General features: G+C 37.9%; 1 protein-coding gene across 1 annotated transcript in view; it reads right to left on the bottom strand.

The window, feature by feature from the left end:
* Window positions 1–11377: 11377 nt before the first annotated feature.
* The window catches only part of KLHL15 (kelch like family member 15), a 33403-nt gene continuing 23869 nt past the window's right edge, over window positions 11378–20911 (bottom strand). Inside the window, exon 4 of the mRNA XM_020903062.2 lies at window positions 11378–16725. Coding sequence (XP_020758721.1) covers window positions 15616–16725 — 1110 coding nt within the window. The 3' untranslated portion in view covers window positions 11378–15615. The remainder of the gene's footprint in view (window positions 16726–20911) is intronic.

A 20911-nucleotide genomic window follows, 5' to 3' on the forward strand; every position in this document is an offset into this window, starting at 1 on the left:
CGCCAGGCTTCCCTGTCCATCACCAACTCCTGGAGCTTGCTCAAACTCATGTCCATCAAGTCAGTGATGCCATCCAACCATCTCATCCTCTGTCATCCCCTTCTCCTCCTGCCTTCAATCTTTCCCAGCATCAGGGTCTTTTCAAATGAGTCAGTTCTTCACATCAGGTGGCCAAAGTATTGGAGTTTCAGCTTCAGCATCAGTCCTTCCAATGAATATTCAGGACTGGATTTCCTTTAGGATGGACTGGTTTGATCTCCTTGCCATCCAGGGGTCTTCTCCAACACCACAGTTCAAAAGCATCAATTCTTCAGCACTCTGCTTTCTTTATAGTCCAACTGTCACATCCATACATGAGTACTGAAAAAACCATAGCTTTGACTAGACAGACCTTTGTTGGCAAAGTAATGTCTCTGCTTTTTAATATGCTGTCTAGGTTGGTCATAGCTTTTCTTCCAAGGAGTAAGCATCTTTTAATTTCATGGCTGCAGTCACCATCTGCAGTGATTTTGGAGCCCAAAAAAATAAAGTCTGTCACTGTTTCCACTGTTTCCTCATCTATTTACCATGAAGTGATGGGACTGGGTGCCATGATCTTAGTTTTCTGAATGTTGAGTTTTAAGCCAACTTTTTCACTCTCCTCTTTCACTTTCATCAAGAGGCTCTTTAGTTCTTCTTCACTTTCTGCCATAAGGGTGATGTCATCTACATATCTGAGGTTATTGGTATTTCTTCTGGCAATCTTGATTCCAGCTTGTGCTTTATCCAGCCCGGCATTTCGCATGATGTACTCTGCATGTAAGTTAAATAAGCAGGGTGACATATATAGCCTTGAGGTACTCCTTTCCCAATTTGGAACCAGTCTGTTGTTCCAAGTCCAGTTCTAACTGTTGCTTCTTGACCTGCATACAGATTTCTCAGGAGGCAGGTCAGGTGGTCTGGTATTTCCATTTCTTGAAGAATTTTCCACAGTTTGTTGTGATCCACACAGTCAAAGGCTTTGGTGTAATCAATAAAGCAGAAGTAGATGTTTTTCTGGAATTCTCTTGCTTTTTCTATGATCCAACGGATGTTGGCAATTTGATCTCTGGTTCCTCTGCCTTTTCTAAATCCAGCTTGAACATCTGAAAGTTCACAGTTCACATACTGTTGAAGCCTGGCTTGGAGAATTTTGAGCATTACTTTGCTAGCGTGTGAGATGAGTGCAATTGTGTGGTAGTTTGAACATTGCTTTGGCATTGCCCTTCTTTGGAATTGGAATGAAAACTGACCTTTTCCAGTCCTGTAGCCACTGCTGAGTTTTCCAAAATTGCTGGCATATTGAGTGCAGCACTTTCACAGAATCATCTTTTAGGATTTGAAATAGCTCAACTGGAATTCCATCACCTCCACTAGCTTTGTTCGTAGTGATACTTCCTAAGGCCCACTTAACCTCACATTACAGAATGTCTGGCTCTAGGTTAACCATTGTGGTTATCTGGGTCATGAAGATCTTTTTTGTATAGCTCTTCTGTGTATTCTTGCACCTCTTCTTAATATCTTCTGCTTCTGTTAGGTCCATACCATTTCTGTCCTTTATTGTGCCCATCTTTGCATGACCTGCCTTTACACCTGACCTGCCTCTTGTTTTTTTCTTTTTTTTTTTTTTTATTAGTTGGAGGCTAATTACTTTACATCATTACAGTAGTTTTTGTTATACACTGAAATGAATTAGCCATGGATTTACATGTATTCCCCATCCCAGTCCCCCCTCCCACCTCCCTCTCCACCCGATCCCTCTGGGTCTTCCCAGTGCACTAGGCCCGAGCACTTGTCTCATGTACCCAACCTGGGCTGGTGATCTGTTTCACCCTAGATAATATACATGTTTCAATGCTGTTCTCTTGAAACATCCCACCCTCGCCTTCTCCCAGAGTCCACAAGTCTGTTCTTTACATCTGAGTCTCTTTTTCTGTTTTGCATATAGGGTTATCGTTACCATCTTTCTAAAGTCCATATATATGTGTTAGTATACTGTAATGGTCTTTATCTTTCTGGCTTACTTCGCTCTGTATAATGGGCTCCAGTTTCATCCATCTCATTAGAACTGATTCAAATGAATTCTTTTTAATGGCTGAGTAATATTCCATGGTGTATATGTACCACAGCTTCCTCATCCATTCGTCTGCTGATGGGCATCTGGGTTGCTTCCATGTCCTGGCTATTATAAACAGTGCTGCGATGAACATTGGGGTGCACGTGTCTCTTTCAGATCTGGTTTCCTTGGTGTGTATGCCCAGAAGTCTGACCTGCCTCTTGTATGATCTGTATGCAGGTCAGGAAGCAACAGTTAGAACTGGACATGGAAAAACAGACTGGTTCCAAATTGGGAAAGGAGTACGTCAAGGCTATATTTTGTCACCCTGCTTATTTAACTTATGTGCAGAGTACATCATGAGAAATGCTGGGCTGGATGAAGCACAAGTTGGAATGAAGATTGCTGGGAGAAATATCAATAACCTCAGATATGCAGATGACACCACCCTTATGGCAGAAAGTGAAGAAGAACTAAAGAGCCTCTTGATGAAAGTGAAAGAGGAGAGTGAAAAAGTTGGCTTATAGCTCAACATTCAGAAAACTAAGATCATGGCATCCAGTTCTATCACTTCATGGCAAATAGATGGGGAAACAGTGGAAACAGTGGCAGACTTTATTTTCTTGGACTCCAAAATCACTGCAGATGGTGACTGCAGCCATGAAATTAAAAGACGCTTACTCCTTGAAAGGAAAGTTATGGCCAACCTAGACAGCATATTAAAAAGCAGAGACATTACTCTGCCAACAAATGTCTGTCTAGTCAAGGCTATGGTTTTTCCAGTAGTCATGTATGGATGTGAGAGTTGGACTATAAAGAAAGCTGAGCGCTGAAGAATTGATGCTTTTGAACTGTGGTGTTGAAGACTCTTGAGAGTCCCTTGGACTGCAAGGAGATCAAACCAGTCCATCCTAAAGGAAATCAGTCCTGAATATTCATTGGAAGACTGATGTTGAAGCTGAAACTCCAATACTTTGGCCACTTGATGTGAAGAACTGACTCATTTGAAAAGACCCTGATGCTGGGAAAGATTGAAGGCAGGAGGAGAAGGGGACGACAGAGGATGAGATGGTTGGATGGCATCACCGACTCAATGGACATGAGTTTGAGTAAACTCCGGGAGTTGGTGATGGACAGGGAGGCCTGACATGCTGCCAGTCCATGGGGTCGCAAAGAGTCGGACACGACTGAGTGACTGAACTGAACTGAACTTGCATGAAATGTTCCCTGCTGCTGCTGCTGCTGCTAAGTCGCTTCAGTTGTGTCCAACTCTGTGCAACCCCATAGACAGCAGCCCACCAGGCTCCCCCATCCCTGGGATTCTCCAGGCAAGAGTACTGGAGTGGGGTGCCATTGCCTTCTCCGGAAATGTTCCCTAGTTATCTCTAATTTTCTTGAAGAGTTCTGTAGTCTTTCCCATTCTATTGTTTTCCTCTTATTTCTTTGCATTGATCACTGAGGAAGGCTTTCTTATATCTCCTTGCTAATTTGTGTCTAAGGATTTAATGAAAGCCTCTCATACTCTCAGGATTGAGAATATGAAAGCCTTTAGATCCTAGCACCTTGCACAGTGACTGGCACCATAGTAGGTATTCATGAAGCCTGTGGTGAGAACTAAATCTCCTTGTCATTTTCTCCTGCACTCTGGGAAAGCATCTCAAAGATGCCTTTCACATCAGCAGGTGAATTTTCTACAACATCCTTTCTATTCTTTACTGACTTCATATGGATTTTAATCCTCTTGTTGCCTTTTCTTACAGTCTTTGAGTCAATGACCTTTTCAACTTTTGCTCATTTACCTGTGACCTTTTGTTTCTCACACACAGAGGTTATGATTATTTGCAATCTTTTGAAAATGCCAAGCAGTGTTACTTTGTTCTTCTGGATCTGAAAGCAAATAATTTTTCACAAATATTTCCTTTCTCTGAGTCTCCCAACGACTTCTTTTATCCCATAGTCTTTGTTTGTAAACCCCAACTTTTTTTTTCCTCTTAATTCATACACAAACAAGCGAAGACCTTTCCAGTCTCAGTGTCAACAGAACGTGTGGGTTGCCTTTACTCTTAACTTCTATCCCTTGGGTAATGGTTCCATTCCTTTGATGCATTTGCAGTTGGAAAGTGGGTAAGGTGATGAGCATAGCTTCCAGTCCACATTTCAGCTTCTAACAGACTTTCCCCTCATTGTGCCTCTTTCAACTCTGGTGCTTATTGCCCTCCTCTCACCTCCTTCTCTGGTACTGGAAGCCAGTGGCAGTTAAGTGCAACTGTCCTTCCTATGTCTGTGGTCACCTACACTAATGGGGGAGGATATGCTTTGTACCACAGCCACTCGGCTCTTACTTCCTACCTAGTTGATCGTTGGGCTGTCTCAATGTGAAAATACAAAAAGATAGTGGGTAGACTGAGGAGTGGAGATGGGGGCCAAAGGGGTCAGAGGGTGCTGGTGGGGGTGAGGGGTTTCAAGGCAAGAGGCAAAACTCAGCAACAAAACTGCTTCCCTTACAGTGTAGCTCCTTGGAATCGAGAGAATTGAAGGGCCAATTCTCTAGCTAGTAAAGGCACAAATCTCTGAGTCAGGACGCAGTTGGTGGAGCAAGAACAATATACCTTAAAAAAATCTTTCTTTGATTTGCTGTCTATCATGAAGAGAAGCCTGAGTATTCCATAATGTGAAGTATAGATCTATTTTTCTCAGTCTAACTCCATTTGCCTTAAAGTTTTCAAGGCTGTTCACAATTTTGTATTATGTTGTCTGTCAATCTTTCATTATTTTAATGGGTTTTTATTCATTTCTGTAAGGTCATGGGATATTAGTGAAAAGTCGTGAGGCGTTTCACTGGAGGGCTGTAATATCCAATTTTTCTCTTATCCTCTTTCAACAAAGAACTCTGCAGATCCACAGAATATTCATGAATATGATTTTTTTTTTGCTTAACATCTGCTCTCATAGCTCTGTCAGTGAGGAATTCATCATTCCCAAAGCATTCCATATGCTTTTCCACTCTGCATTTACCCATGCAATTTCCCCTGGCACAAATCCTCTTCATTTTTTGGCCTCTAGCAGTTCAGGAACAGGATGTTTCTACCCTCCTCTTGTTTTGAGCCTGAGGACACTGTGACTCCATGTTTGTGAGTACAAACATTCTAATCAAAATCATGCCAACATTGATGAAATTTAATAAAGAACGTATTTTCCTGAGCAAACTCAAAATCAATTTAATTTCTTGATATCCTTTTTCTGTATAATGCAGGTAAAATATTTCTAAGATATATTTTAAATTTTTTACTTGCTTTCATTTTACTGAAATTATTTTCATCTGGAAAATTCTTGTTCATAAAAATGTTACCATGGAGACGTGTTTTAAAATTTGTCCCAATAAAAAAGTCTTAGCTTTAACCTCTTACAAGGTGAGTTTACTTTTATGGCAATAATGTCAACCAATTTCTTGAGATGCAAATTCTGTGGCCCTAAATTTTGTCAATAGGTGGATTCTTCTAATAGTTTTGAGTCAATAACAAATGTAGCAGATAGTAGTTGTGGCCCTCCCCATACTCCCTTGGCGCTTACCCTTCCCAATACATACATGCAACTCCCCACCTGAGGGCTTTCTCTCAGCCAGACACCCCAGGCCAGAAGTGCTGGGGAGCTAATGGGCCTGCAAGTAACCCTAAGCCAGTGACAGATGGCAATCAGTACCCCAGCTTCCTAGTCCTCTGGTGGGGATGACTCAGGTATGTTCTACGCAGTTTTTCCCAGTACCCTGGGGAGGGCGGTGGAATTGAACCCAGTCACCCCCAGTGAAAAACTGCTTGATGATACACCCTTTACTGGTTCATCCCTATCGTTGTCTTTTTTTTTTTTTTTTTCTCTCGAGCTTAGTTGCTCTGCAGCATGTGGGATCTTCCTGGATCAGGGATTAAACTCGTGTCTCCTGCATTGGCAGGCAGATTCTTTACCACTGAGCCAACCAGGAAAGAACCCCCATCACTGTCTTATTTCCCACCTCCCTAATGATGCCTTCTGGAATGACCTCTTAGATAACTTGTATTCACATTCTAGTCTCAGATGGAGTCAGCTACCAGGGAGCCCAACCTACGATTACAAATGTAATTATATAAAGTTTTTGCCATTCTCAGTTTTATTGTGTTATTTCTACAGAGCCTAAATTTTCTATGGTAGCTATTTTTTAAATCCTCAGAGATAAATAATTTTAATGAGTTAAATGAGCCCTTAGATAAAAATGAGCCATTTTTTTCATCTCAACAAATTTTACTAGGTGCTGTTCTATGTTGATTATTTCTACCAGTACTAGAATCCACTTGAATAGAAAACTGGGTGCATGATGGATCGGATCTGTGTGCATGCCTGGATCAGAACCTCCCGCCTCATGTGACCTCCTCAGATTTTTTGCATAATCTTTCTTTAAAATTCTTTTTCATATTCTCCACCTAGAGAAATCCAAGTTAATCTTCATGACCAACTAGAAATGCCAATTTCTCCATAAACCTGATTCTCATCTATAGTAACTAACTTCCTGAGTTCCCACAGCACCCTGTTTTTCCCTCTACTTGGCACCTTTTCTTGCCTTAAGTGACATTTGGGTGTCTATGTTTCCTCATTAGATTGAGAGCAAAGGAGATCTTTTCTTTCACGCCTACTAGCACCCACATAGCAGGTATTCAGTACAAGTGTGAATATATGTTTCCATTAGAGAAGATGGCGCCCTACAAAGAAAATTCTCATACCCCAGATCTAAAGGGTACATTAACACTTGAATAAGGTTTCTTTTGAATCTGTAATGTATACCATGCTTTTCTCAGTATTTTTATCAGCTTCTCCTATCTCTCAAATATATTTGATTCTTAATCATTTTGTTCCATCAGTATACTCTCCATCCCTTGTTTTCTCTAAATTGTTTTATTTGTTTTCCACATTTAATGAAATTTGATTATATCATTTTTAATAATCGCCAGTAATTAAAGATACCTAGTCATTTGAAATACTATACTCAAGTGTAACAAAGCATTGTTGATGAAGAATCCTTCAAAATCCATAATAAAACACCAAAATACCAGTGAAAAATGCATAAAAGACATGAACAGGAATTCATAGAACATTATGGCAAATAGACATGGGAAATATCACTCAACATTCACTGTAATAAAAAAAACATTCACTGTAATCAAAGAAATAGTAATTAAAATACAATGTTCACCTATTAAATTGCTAATTTATTTATTTCTAAGTACAAGATGTGGTAATAGAGAAATTCATATTCACTGCTGATGTGAGTTTAATATTGTACAACTTTCCTGGAGCTTAGCCTGGCAATATTTTTCAAGGATCTTAGTTCATTTTTTAATTCCATCTTACAAAACTACATAAATGAAACAATCAAAAGCGTGGAATGTATCAAATGAAAGAAATTTTTAAAATGTAGTATAGTGTCACAATAGGGGCATAGTTAGATAAATTATGTATAGCCATATTACGGAACACTAAGCAATCGCTACAAATATTTTCAAAGAAATTTTAATGACTTGTGCAATTGTTTTCAATAAAATTTTATGTGGAATACAGGATATAAAACTAATCTCACTCATCTCCATAATACTCTGATCCCTGAGACAGCTTTCTAATGACTCCTTATTTTCCTGGGTATGGTCACTTTGCTATTTATTTGCATGTCTCATAATTTTTCATTAAAAACATTACAGATAATATATTTTAGCAACCCTGGCTTCTGTGTGGTTGTTTGGCTTGTTTTAAATTTTTTGTGGTTTTTCTGGCTTGTGTGCTTAGCGACTCGCCAGGAGGAATTCTATGGAGGCCATCCCCCACTCGCCTCCCCCACCCCATGTACAGCCACTGATGGCTCAGCTGTTTCTTCCTTTATAATTCTTGTTTTTATTTTTAAGCTTGGATTCCAGGGATCACCTGAGTCGACACAGCTTTGTGGTCAACCAATGACTGCTCAGAAGTTACACTTAAACACCTTAAGCCAGTAAGGCTTCTGCTCTTTGCTGAGCAATCTATGTGTGGCCTGGGGAATGCATTCAAAGTTTGAGCAGTTTCCAAGTCTGCTGCAGTTTTTATTTTCTGTGTTTACAAGGCCTCACATCCAGCCAGGGACAAGTAGCTTCATAGGGCCTTCTTAGGACTCCCCTTAGATACACATGGCCCTGTCCATGAGCACAGCTTCCTGGAGCACCAGGAGCTATCTAATTCTCAAGATCTCCTGGCCTGTCCACTGTCTATTGCTAAACCTGATCACTACTGAGACCTCAGACGAGCTGCAGTGTTAGCCACAATGACACGTGGGACTCTCCACACTCCATTCCAAAGGAAGGCAGGCCCCCTCTGATGACCCTGGTAGAATTTCCATGCCACAGAGTTCCAGGACAGGGAGTTGGGATGGAAACAGCCTCAGGCTAAAACATCAGATTCCCACCGTTCTTTCCTCAAGTTCAGTACATTTTCTCAAATAAATGCTTCTCAATTTGTTGTATGCCTTTGGTCAATTTCCAGAGTCTTTACATTTTTTTTGGACAAGTTTGTTTGCTTTTTAAAATTTATTCATTTATTTATCCTGGCCACACCACACGGCTTGGAGGATCTTAATTCCCCAACCAGGGATAGAACCCATGCCTCTGCATTGGAAGTGCAGAGTCCTAACCACTGGACCTTCAAAGAAGTCTCGAGTTTGCTCACTTTTATCATTGCTTTTTAGGTAGAGGATTTGCTGAGCTCCTTACTTGGCCATTCTGGAAGTCCTGCTCCTTAAATCACACAAGTTGTACAAATTAATTATACAAACTTATCTTACTACTGGGGGGAGAAGGTGGGACCTTCCTTGGGATGTGAAAACTCCAGGGTAATGTCATCTTGGCAAGATGTTGACTTCAAGCCTGGAATCTAACTGGTGCTGCAGGAGCAAGTCCTACTTTGTAGACCAGAGTGCCTGAATCAGTGGTCCTTTGTGATTGTTTTCTTTCAGTTACTCATTAGCCAGGCTCTTACAAGAGCAATCGTGGATCATATATATTCCATGAAAAAAAGCTCAGTGGTCAAATGTTTAATTTACACCTAGCTAAACCAAATAAAAATGAATTAACATCAGGGCTTCTCAGAGATGTTTATATTTGCTGTTTGAGATTCTCGAGAGATGAAATGTAGTGTCTCATAAGATTATTGTGACCACTGAACACTTGCCCCATCCTCTACCCAGAGCATTTCAGGAGATTAATGATCTACAAAACACCCCTGGGTCAGAAATATTGGATATTAAGGGAAGAACTGTCTGTTAACAATTGTATAGCTGTATGCATCCACCTTTTAGACACAGGAGCAGTGCTAGTGGAAACTGAATGGAGGAAAATTCCTCAGGGAGGTCCGTTTTGGCAGACAATCAAGCTCTCTAATAAAACTGCCCCTCCTCACCAGGAGCATTTCATTGGTGACCTTCCAAGTTTCTGGGTTCTATTTTTATTAAGGAAGACTGACCCTGTGCCAGACATTATCAGATTCTTGGAAAATAAAGATAAAAAGAATCTTTCCTCAATGAGTATAGTTAAAGAAGACAGTCATAATCAAGTGTCAGAGAAGGTAGGATCTAGGTATCCATAGGGGACAGTTCAAAAAGATGACAAAGGCCATGATGCTCGGGCTGGTTCTTGAAGGCCAAGAAAGGGTTAGCCAGGAAAGGAAGATGGAAAGAGCATGTGTGAAGGCAGACAGGCTGGAGAAAACATGACATATTCAGGGAACTCCCAGCATCGTGCATAGCTGGAGAATTGGGCACAAGAGAGACTGAACAGGTCCGAAGGGCATGCTAGGGAGTCTGGATCTTCTTCCCATGGTGAAGGGAGATTATTAAATGCTGCTGAATCTCAGGACCAGATTAACCTTCTGAAAGCTCCCTCTGGCAGCAAAGTAGAAAATGGGTTGTGGAGGTAGAAGATTGGAGAGAAAGCTCCAAGAGGACAGTATGGACAGAGAGGTGAGGGCAGTGATAACAGTAGATGAACTAAGATGTTGGGGAGAAGTGGGAGAGAGGCAAGGGTAAACAATTCCAGGTTTCTGACTTGGAACGATCTCAGGCAGTGATAGAGCTACATAATAATACAGAAAATACAGGACAAGGGGCAAGTTTGCAGGGAGGGAGATAATGCATTCAGGTTTGCACTTGTTCAGTTTGAGATTCCTATAAAGCATGTAAGACATGTTCATGAGATAGTTGGAGATATTTCTCGGTTGAGAAATACAGATTTACAAGATATTAGAATAAAAGTGGTAGGTGAAGCCATAGCTGTGGGTGAAACTGGACAGGCAGTAGACTTGAGAAAAAAGCACAGACAAAAACCTTGGGGAACTATATTGTCTCCCTCTTCTGAATGTCTACAGCATCTTTCTATAGCTCAGGTAGAATTAGTCACATGCTGCGATAAACATTTAGCTCAGTGCCTATTATGTACAAAAAGTATCACGCTAGATATGAGGGTACAAAAAGGAATAAAAGACAGTCCCTTCATCCAAGGAGATTATGATCTAATTGTGGAAGGAATTATACCCAACTAGTATGCAAAATGAAATAAGAGCTATAAATGTGTTGAGTACAGAAGAGGCAATTAATTCAATGGAAGTAACACAGGTTTCAGTAGGAGAGAAGAGCATTAGAGTTGGGCTTTGCAAAATAAATGGATTTTGCAAGCAGGAAAGGGAAAAGAAGGCAAGTGATTTGAAGCTGGAAATTAACATACAAAGATCACAACAGAAAGGAGTGCAGGAAGTGATAAGAAAAGAGGCTAGAAAGGTGGCTTGAGGCCAAGATCCAGGGAATCCTGTCGTTCTCCGGAGTCCGTTTTAAAGAAGGCACATATGTGCCTAAAAATACCCAAGTGCTTGTGTTGTAGCAGATTCATTTCTGCTGGGTTCCCTAATTTCAGAAATGCCTTTAAGAACAATGAAGCATAAATGCTAAAGAAAATAAAAAAATCACCAAACTAAAGCTTGAGGGCTTATAAATGCTATTAGCTCTCTATTTCCATTCTGCAAAACTCTGCTCATGGAACTTTAATTACTTGGCTTCATTATAAAATTTCCATTGCATGTAAGTGTAAATAATTTCACTCAAATGCTCTCATTTCAATCTGTGGCTGAAAGCATCAGTAGAAATTACATTTTTGTGGCACTTCCCTGGCAGGTTGAAGGAAAATAAAATGTATACTGTTAATCAAGTCATGAGTGACTTTGAAAGTGATAGATTATATCAAGATAGTAAATAATAAGAGATGAAGTATATTTTAAAGATTGAAAATATTTTATTTAAACTTTTCTTCATAAACACTTTTAACATTTTTTTCAATTTAAAAACAGAATGGATAGCATAAACATGTTTTATATTCACGGCATGGGAAAAATTACCTGACAGAAATGTAAAGGCTTTCAAAATAGGTATAAAAGGCAAACCTTAAATTAGTCTAAGATTTTTAAATCAGTCCTAGGATTACTTGACTACTGGCCCAAAATGTACCTAAAGGTCAAAATATTTCTTCTATAGACAAAGTATGCCCAAGAGGTATAGGGCATAAACAAGTTAGGTAGAAAATAACCTCTCTGATCACCTCACTGGAACATTCTTTCCGAAAGCAAACACCTAATCCTTACTGATATACTGATTAATAAGGTTCTTAATGTAGTTGTTCCCAAAGATGTAAAACGAAAATCCAATATTAAGGGGGAACAAAGCTGATGGCATTCTCTCAATGTTACTCATTTAATATTGAAGTTATACTGGTATACTGAAAGGATATGACTTTCATGAGTTTACCTATTCCAGTCTATGTCTATGGAATATTTGACTTTATAAACTCTTGATAAACTAATTTTTCAGGAATTTCATTTTTAAGATAAATCTCTTTTTAGAAGATACTTATTCCCAAACCAACTCTAATCTGATAGAATGTATGATCCCTAAAAATGTTCAGAGTACAAAAAAAATAAAATAAAAAATGTGTAATAGACAAAGAGGAAAAATGGCACTAGCAGTTTTACTGCCATATAGCCCTCATTTATATCTAATTTACACTATTATCTATGTTGTGTTTTACTTCACTCTAAAACTTTAAATTATGTATTCTCAAAAGAGCTAGTCTTTTCTGAGAGATAGCTTATAAACTGAAATAACAATTTATATTATAAACTGAAATGTTATGACCTACAACCACATATACATATATAAAAATAGTCCCACTGAACGTTTGACATGTTTAGATTATGCAGCTCAAATAATTTGTTATAAAATATTTTAAAGCTTAGTTTCATGTAATTAAGACACAACTCTCCATTTTTTATCACTTCTCCCCACACAAATGTGTGTGTCCTTTACTATAACTTGAGCAGGCTTCCCAGAATGAGGTGTCCAAAGGTGCTGCTTCAGAAAAGATAAGTGAAGGGCTCAGTCAATATTTCACAAATTATAGTAACACTCACACAGAGTAATGAGGACACAGAAAGCTGTCTCAAGAAATGCTAATAATTCTATTAATTAAGCCTTGCTTTTTAAAAACCAGTAGTATTTCTTCCAATACAAAACCTTCAATGTGAGAATCTTGAATTTTATGAAAAGGGTGTAGTGCAAGGATTTTCGTTAAGCAGACTAAAATAAAAACTTAGAAGGTCAAAGACATGGAAGAGAACAAATGTTTCTAATTAAGATGCAATTAATAAAGATCAGCTATTTTTGTAAAGTCTGGCATTTAAAATGTAAAATGAAAATTAACACACAAAGATCACAGCGTGTTACACTGTAGTTTTAAATCTCTTACTGAATTTAAAAAAAAACTACTTTGAGCACATACAATGTATATAAACAAAAATGGTTCCAAATGAAGCACACAAAAAATAAACTCGAAAAAAATTCTATGAAAAAATTTTCCATAGTCTAACAAAAATAAATCTTTCAGCAATTAAACCATAATTTTAAAAGGGAATGTACGTTAATCATGGATTTAAAATAACCTAAGTCAGCACTACAAATAAACAGAAGAGTTTTCTCATACATTCAGAACCCAAGCAATAACAACTATTCTTAAAGCTCAAAACTGATTACAGCTAACATCAGGTCAGACATGACTCACGTGTGAAGCTGAACCCAGAATTAGTTCAAGTTAAGATTTCACAAATTTTCCAAAACATGAACTTTCATCTTGGCCTTGTGCTTTTACAATGAAGACCAAGAATATTCAATTGTTTATTCCATCTTACTTTAACTAGGGCTACGAGTCATATCTAAGCAATTAAAGAGAACCACCATGGGAGTGTAAAAGCCTGATAGGGGTACCCTGTCTCAGTCTTTTTCAGCAAAAGACAACAATGAGGAAAATAATGAAGACATTATTGTTATTTCCTTTAAAGCAAGATAGCACACATATAAATCACTACACCAACTAATTCATGAGAAACAGAATCAAATGGCTCACCTAATTCCTAGTTTTCAAAAGTACAATGATTAAAAATGATTTTTCAGATGTATAAAAAGACTTTTACCCATATAACCATGGGAAACAAGGTATCAAATTTAATTTTTAAAAACTAAATGACAGGACCACTTAATAAAAATCTGTCTCATACACGAAGAATATTAACCTGATTTCTAAAACCAATCCCAATGTTTTGCTTTAAAAAAAAAAAAAACTACTTCTGTACCTGACTGTTTCTTAAACTCAAATGCCTCAAGCCGTGGAGTTTTAAAATCAGGTTTTTTCAGTTGTCTATTTTAATCACAAAAATGAAACAAATCTTCACATTTCCATGATTTCGCGCTTCCATTTTATGTTCAGTGGTGGCAGCAGCAAAAAAAAAAAAAAAAAAAAAAAAGAAAGAAAGAAAGAAAAAAAAAAAGTGAAACTCAAAACTTTTTACAACAGCCGTATAGAAGGCATTGCAATATTGCACCAACATCTAAGATCTGGCAAGTTTTGCCAGCGTAGTATCAGATATAGACTCTACTCAGGATAAAATGACATCAATTTGAATGATCCACTCCCTGGTTATTCTTGCTTAATTTTGACAACTATATGTTTTTCCTTTGAGTTGAAAGGTGCGGCTAATCCTAAAACACTTTTTGAACAGTTATCTTGATCCATGATTTTGAACAGTTATTCTTGATCCATGATTCTGAACAGTTATTCTTGATCCATGATTTTGAACAGTTATTCTTGATCCACTCTGAACTTGGAGGTTACTATCCTTCATGCTAATAGCTTTCAGTAAATAAAAGCTGAGGGCTTAAATCCCCAGTGCTGCTAAATATTTTGTACTAAATAAACAAGAAGATATGACCAGTTGAGATTAATTAATTAATTCTATTCCTTACCTCTAAGTCAAAACTGAGCTCAAATTTTCCACAAGTTGCTACTTTCCATTCAATAACAGATGCAGCAGCCTTATTGAATGCAAAGAATGGGAGTTGCACTTACTTTGAAGGGGCCTTTATTTAGGAGTCTGGTATTACCTAAGTTCTCTTTAAAAGTGCTTGCACGCTGCAGGGCCAGGCCTTGTCACATACCACTCCAATTCTCACTAAAAACAGGGTAACATTAAACAGACTGCAAAGAAAAACATTTTCAAAAAGAAGACATACATCGATAAGGAACACTAATGTTTTCTTTTGAAAGTAAAACATAAAATGTTAACTTTCATAAAACCATACGTTTCAGGAATATAAGGAGTTTGAATATTACTGAATCAGTATGGACTGAAGATAGGCTACTCTGATACGAAACGAGGACTCCAGTTATTATCTTTCTAAAAATGTTAATACATGAAAAGACGTTACATCTAAAATACAACACGTATGGCAAACCGTGTGTGCAAGTGCACTAGCTTAAAAATATAGAATCCTAACCACGCATAAAAGGGGATGTGCCTTATATATTCATAAGATGTAAGCAAGTATGGATATGCTTTCACTAACACAATGCAGATAAGAGAAGGCAGCTTAGAAATAGTGTTCTGAATATAAAAAAGTTAATCTTGTAGAAAATTTATACTTTTGCGTTTTCAGCAAAAAGCCATGCAAAAAGGTCAAGAGTTTTAAACTTAAATAATAAAATCAAAAAGTCTAACAGACTAAAATACACTGAAATAAATGTTCAAAAAGATTTCAGCTAGAGATAGGAACTGAAATTACATCCAGTGACACTTATCAGGTCTTCTCTTAGAAGATGCATGACTCCTACACTGACATTTGAAAGAAATGTTTAAAGCATAACATCAACTTCCCAGATAAGTGAATTGTTCTATTAAACTGCTTCTGGAAGTAGTTTCAAGAGCTAGCGCTTACAACTGACTTATTGCATGAGTTTGAGGCCACTAAAAAGAAAAAAAAAGGATGCTAGCACAGAATGAAAACATTTTTACGATATTAGACCAATGGCTTTGATAGTAAAACTGGTGAGGTTTTTCTTATGTTTTTTAATTAACTACTTTGTCGCAAATGGATTTTGTTTGGCTTTTCTGAAGGGAGAAAGATGTCATCAGTTGCAACGTCTGACCTCATCCAGAATATATTCTGGAAAATGCAGGTTGCATACTTGTAAACCATCCAGCTTGCAGGGCATCCGCGGGTACTCATCTTCCTTCCACTTGTTTTCATCCGGATCAAAGGTGAGAATAGAATCGCTGTAATGACCGTTGTAGCAAAGGCCTCCAAGAACCATTATTTGTCTGTCCAGCACAGTCACACCATGGCCACTTCTACCAATTGGCATGGATGCCAAGATGGTCCACTGATCAGTCTCTGGGTTGTACACTTCTGTGGAAGGGCATCCCTGAGACTCAAAAGAGGCTCTCAAGATCACACAGACACCACCGAAGACATAAAGCTTGCCGTTGTATGAAATCATCTTGTGAAAGCATCTGGCATAATTCATTTTGCTCTTATTCTCCCAACAGTTGGTAACTACTTGTGTTCTCCTGGTCCGCTGTTCTATGGTCCCTTCTTTACTGGGGTCAAACACGCATACTTGCTTGGAGGTGGAAGATGAGGTGATTCCACCAGTGATAAACAACTTGTTATTAAGCACTGTCCCCTCATGTCCATATTTGTTAACTGGATAAGGATCCACAAATTCCCATTTATCATTGGTGATGTCATATCTCTCAGTTGAATAGAAAGTCTCATCTCTGGTTCTGCCTGCTACAGCGTAAATAAACTTCCCAATAACACCAACTGCGAATTCTGAACGTGGCACAGACATGTCTGCCATTCGGAGCCAAGAGTTTTGTCTTGGGTCATATCTAAACACTTTGGAAGAAGCATGGAATTCGCCATCTGGGCCCAGCTCTTCCCCGCCCAACAAGAACACGAAGTTATTGACGATAGCAAGGCAGTCCGGACGCAGAGGTACTTGTGGGCCCTCTAGTTCCCACCAGACTCTTGGTTTCTTTAAGAGAAGTATTTTACTGTTAACCATGCTATGTCCAATCATGCCTCGGAATACTGTAGTTTGGGGTTTGGCAGAGCGGATGCGGCTTGATTTCATATCCAACAGAGGCTGCTGGTGAATGTTCTGAAAGTAATTCAATGCTTGCTCAACTTCATAGCGCAGCTGTCGAGAGTATCTGTAAAATTCTGATGTCTTAACCTAAGAATACAAGTAAAAGAATTTAACACCAAAAAAAAAGAGAAGAACATCAATGGCAAAATATCAAAGCCCACTAAGATTAGCTTATGATTTTAAGCTACTTTCCTAAAACTGACTTCCTGTTAAGATCATATGCTTTCTTTTTATTTTTAACAAATCTCTCATATTTGTTTTTGTAATTTGTATTTGTAGTAATTAATGCACATTCCCAATCTTTTTCAAGTAAACAAGTTATTCTCTAGGCACAAGCTAAATTCCTCTAACAAAATGTTATTAGTCTATGTCAGGCCCTAGGCTACAAAGTGGTGTCTATAGAAGGACAAGCAGAGGTTTCACAGCAGAGGAAACCTTGGCCATGGTTTTCTTAACCATAAGGAACACTGTAAGAACAACCATGACTGAATAATCTAAGGAATTAAGTTGTTTGGTGTGAGTTTGTTTGTAGTGAGTTGGTAAAAATTTAAAGACACAAAAAAATTCTCAGTTGGTTTTAGACATAAAATTTTGGTCTAGTATCATCAACTCCTACAGTAATAGTTCAGTTGACAACAAAAGGTCAAACTTTTTCCTTTGTTTTTGGAGTTGGAACTACCTAATTATGATTGCTAAGATCTTATGACAATTTTAAGTATTATGCTAACTACTGTGGGGAGATTTTTTTTAAAAAGCAGAAAATGTGGTTCATTCACTCAAAGAACTTAGAATATATTTGGGGAAATAAAAAAAATACACATTTACCAGTTTTAAGCAAATGAGGCAATTGACAGTTAAGTATGAAGCTGTATAGCACATCTGTGAGTGCTATAGAACTTTCAAACTGGTCCAAAACATTCAGGGGATATTTTGTGAAAGAGGTAGGAAGTTGGAAACCAAGCAGAAAGAGCCTGTATCATAATGACAAGGATGAAGTAAGAGGGTTAGTATTTGGATGGTAGAATTAGACACTGTGGAGAAAAAATTGACAGAAGTTCGTGGCTGATTTGAAGTAGAGATAAGATGAAGAAACAGGACTCAAATGTGATTTGAGGATTTAGAAGTAGGTGATAGGGAGAGTGGTACTGATAAGGGAAACAAGGAAGCTGGTTTGGGAGAGGCATTCAACTTCACTGGTGATGAATGTGAATTGCTAGTAGGATGCTGAGGCGGAAATGTCTAGGAGCCTGTTGGAAATCTGGGATGACAGCTTGGGAGAGAGTCAAAACCAGGCATATGTATTTATGAACTTGCTTTCCCTCTTTGCATCTCTCCTTTCTCTTCCCTTCTATCTTTCTCATTCACTTCCCATCATAGTCCAAAAAAACATATCTGAAACAGAAAGCACTACAGATGTTTACTTGAGTATTTTGATAACTGTATTTCAATATAGTTGGCTTCCTTTGTAATCCTAAGCATTTTATTTTATGTACTTAAAATCACTATTCTGAGGGGGAAGGGTCCTTCCATGGGTCTTGCCAGACTAGTCCAGGGGTAAATGGCACAAAAAAGATCGAGAACTCCATGTCTTTGTAAAACAGAGAAAACTAACATTACTGCAGAAACAGGTGCTTTATGTGTGCATATCAAGTTAAATTATTCCTCCTCTGAGAGAGTGGTAACCATTCTCCTAGTGAGAAAACTGATGCTTAGAATGTTAAGTGACTTGCCCAAATTATTTACATGACTAAAACTAGTAGAGCTGGGAGCTGAACCTTCAACCAGGACAGTCTTATTCCAAGGCTCAATTTCTAGTATATTATAACACTGCTTCCATCACTCTTTAGAAAACTCTTTAAATGACACACTTATTAATAAAAAAAAAACCACTTAACATGTTTCAATGAATTAGTCTAATGGTCCCTCTAAGAGAAAAGATAGTAAATAATAATGGTAAACAATTTCAGTAAAGAGAAAAATGATTAAGATCTGAGGTCTTATCCTCTACTACTTTTACTTCACATATAAACAGTTAAAACAGACTATTTGTTACCATGGAGTGATCACAATATATTTTCTAAAAGGCAATAGTACTCTGGTATCCCAATTAAATAAAATTTTGTATATGTTTGCTTGTGTTAATAGTGATTATTTCTGGTATTCCAGATTTTTGCATTCTTTTTCATGAGTCACATTTACAGAATCTCGTCAAACAATGGGTCTCCTAAAACCATCATAAATGTCTGAAAGAGACATCTTTTCAAATCTTCATTTTCCATTTGTTTCTTCTATGAACTAATAGTGTGCCTCACCTATTTTTCTCATCTTTTTCTTATTGATTTCTAAGAGCTAAAAGGTAATATCCTGGAAATCAACAAGAAACATAAATCTCAAATTAAATATTTAAGTGCCTACTGTGCACAACCAGCAGACTGACAGTTACACAAGTTTTAAAGTAATAGAATCAGCATAGTAATTAAGAACCGCATCAAACAGCCCAGTACAGTGATTAAGAATTTGACTTAGGAAATTTCTGACTTTCCCGCTCACAAGCTGTGTGATTTTGGCCAAGTGACTCAACATTCTTAAGCCTATTTCCTCATCTGTATTATTGGGACAACAATATCACCTAAACCTCATAACCCTAAGGTAGGAGATGGGCAGGATAATGCTATGTGGAAAGTACTTAGTATGGTGCCTGTCATGTGGCTGTGTAGAAAACATTACAGCTGCTATTAGCTATTATTACTGACCAGGGGACATCTGTTTAAGTATCACTTAGTTTACATTAGTGCATCTGATGATGTGCTTTTGGTTTGTGTAAAAATTCAGTCTTCCAGAAACTGGACGAGAAATTAGAAAAACTGATACTTTGTACCTAATCTTCACCAGGAAAGCATGACTGGTGACATGCAAGTAGGAGGAAGCTTTAATGGAAGCAGCCGTATTGTCTGGAGATCAAGAAAGAAAAGGAAGGGGAATGCTGCCCATATTGCATAGTCAGATTTCAAGATTTTCAAAGGAAAATTAGGATCAATTCCAAGATCAGAAACTGTGTAAGGAAGCTTGAGAAAGCTTGGAGGCTCTCAAAAGTATAATGCTGACTGCATAACTGCAAAACACACTGATGAGGGGAAGAAAAGGGGAAAGCATCTAAAAAATCTGATGTGCTGCACAGAGAGCTTTCTGGAATTCAGATGTTAAAAAACCATTTACAACAGATGGTAAAAAAAAAAAAAAAACAGGCATATAAACCAAGTATTATGAACAATGAAATGGAGCTTTAAGAATATTGTGAACAAAGCTAAAGCCTAAAGATGAATTGTGACTTTACAAAGTGCCAGATTGTGAATAAATGGCATTTTAGAGGCTAAAGTAAAAAAAAAAAAAAGAGAGAGAGAGAAAAAAGTGAATTCCTCCCTGGGTGACATAGTTAATGTAATATTTACAAAGATAAAGAGAAACAGCCTCCTATCTTATTTCCATTCTCGGCTAAGAATATTATTTTCAATCTGAAGATCAAACATAATGACTAAGAAGAAACTTAAATCCAAGATGGCTGAGAAAAAAAGAAAAACCAGCTAGATATTCTCACTGAGTTCAAGTCATTTGATCTCGCAAGTCACGTCCTGGGATCCTAGGAGGCTTTGCAGATAAGGCTGCTTAATTGCTTTCTGTAATCTGTGTGGAATCATGAAAAATAGGAGAGGACTAGAAACCAGACAGATCTCCGAACTACAGACCAGTTAGCTAGAGGCTGATCCTGAACTGTGAAAAACTATTAGCACTTGCATCTAAGAAAGCACTACAAACCAGGAGGCAACACAGACTCACCAAGTAATGCCAAGACTGACCATTTCTAGTTTAATTTTTGATGCTGTAACAACACTGATAGAGAATGAGAGAACTTATGACTTTGGCAAAGTAATCAACAAAGCCTAATCATAAAGAAAACAGAAACACTAGGGACCCATGAAACACCTGAAGTTCCAACAATGACTGTGTTAATGCATTTAGGGTGGGAGGTGGGAAGTCCATAGCTTTTATCAAATGCTCCAGGGATCCACAAACTTCAAACGTAAAGCTTTTAACTCACTCTACCCTCACTACGAACCAAAAATGTGATATGAGTCTTCAGAACTAATAAAATTGTGGACCAAATTAAAAGAACAGACAACCCTACCCTATCTGCTCAGGTGAAACCACAACTAAGACAGTGCTCAATTCCACCGCTTTCCTTTATTTATTTATTTATTACCACTGTACTTTAGAT

This window comes from Odocoileus virginianus, unplaced genomic scaffold (assembly GCF_023699985.2).
Source record: "Odocoileus virginianus isolate 20LAN1187 ecotype Illinois unplaced genomic scaffold, Ovbor_1.2 Unplaced_Scaffold_4, whole genome shotgun sequence".
In the NCBI taxonomy this organism is placed as follows: domain Eukaryota; kingdom Metazoa; phylum Chordata; class Mammalia; order Artiodactyla; family Cervidae; genus Odocoileus; species Odocoileus virginianus.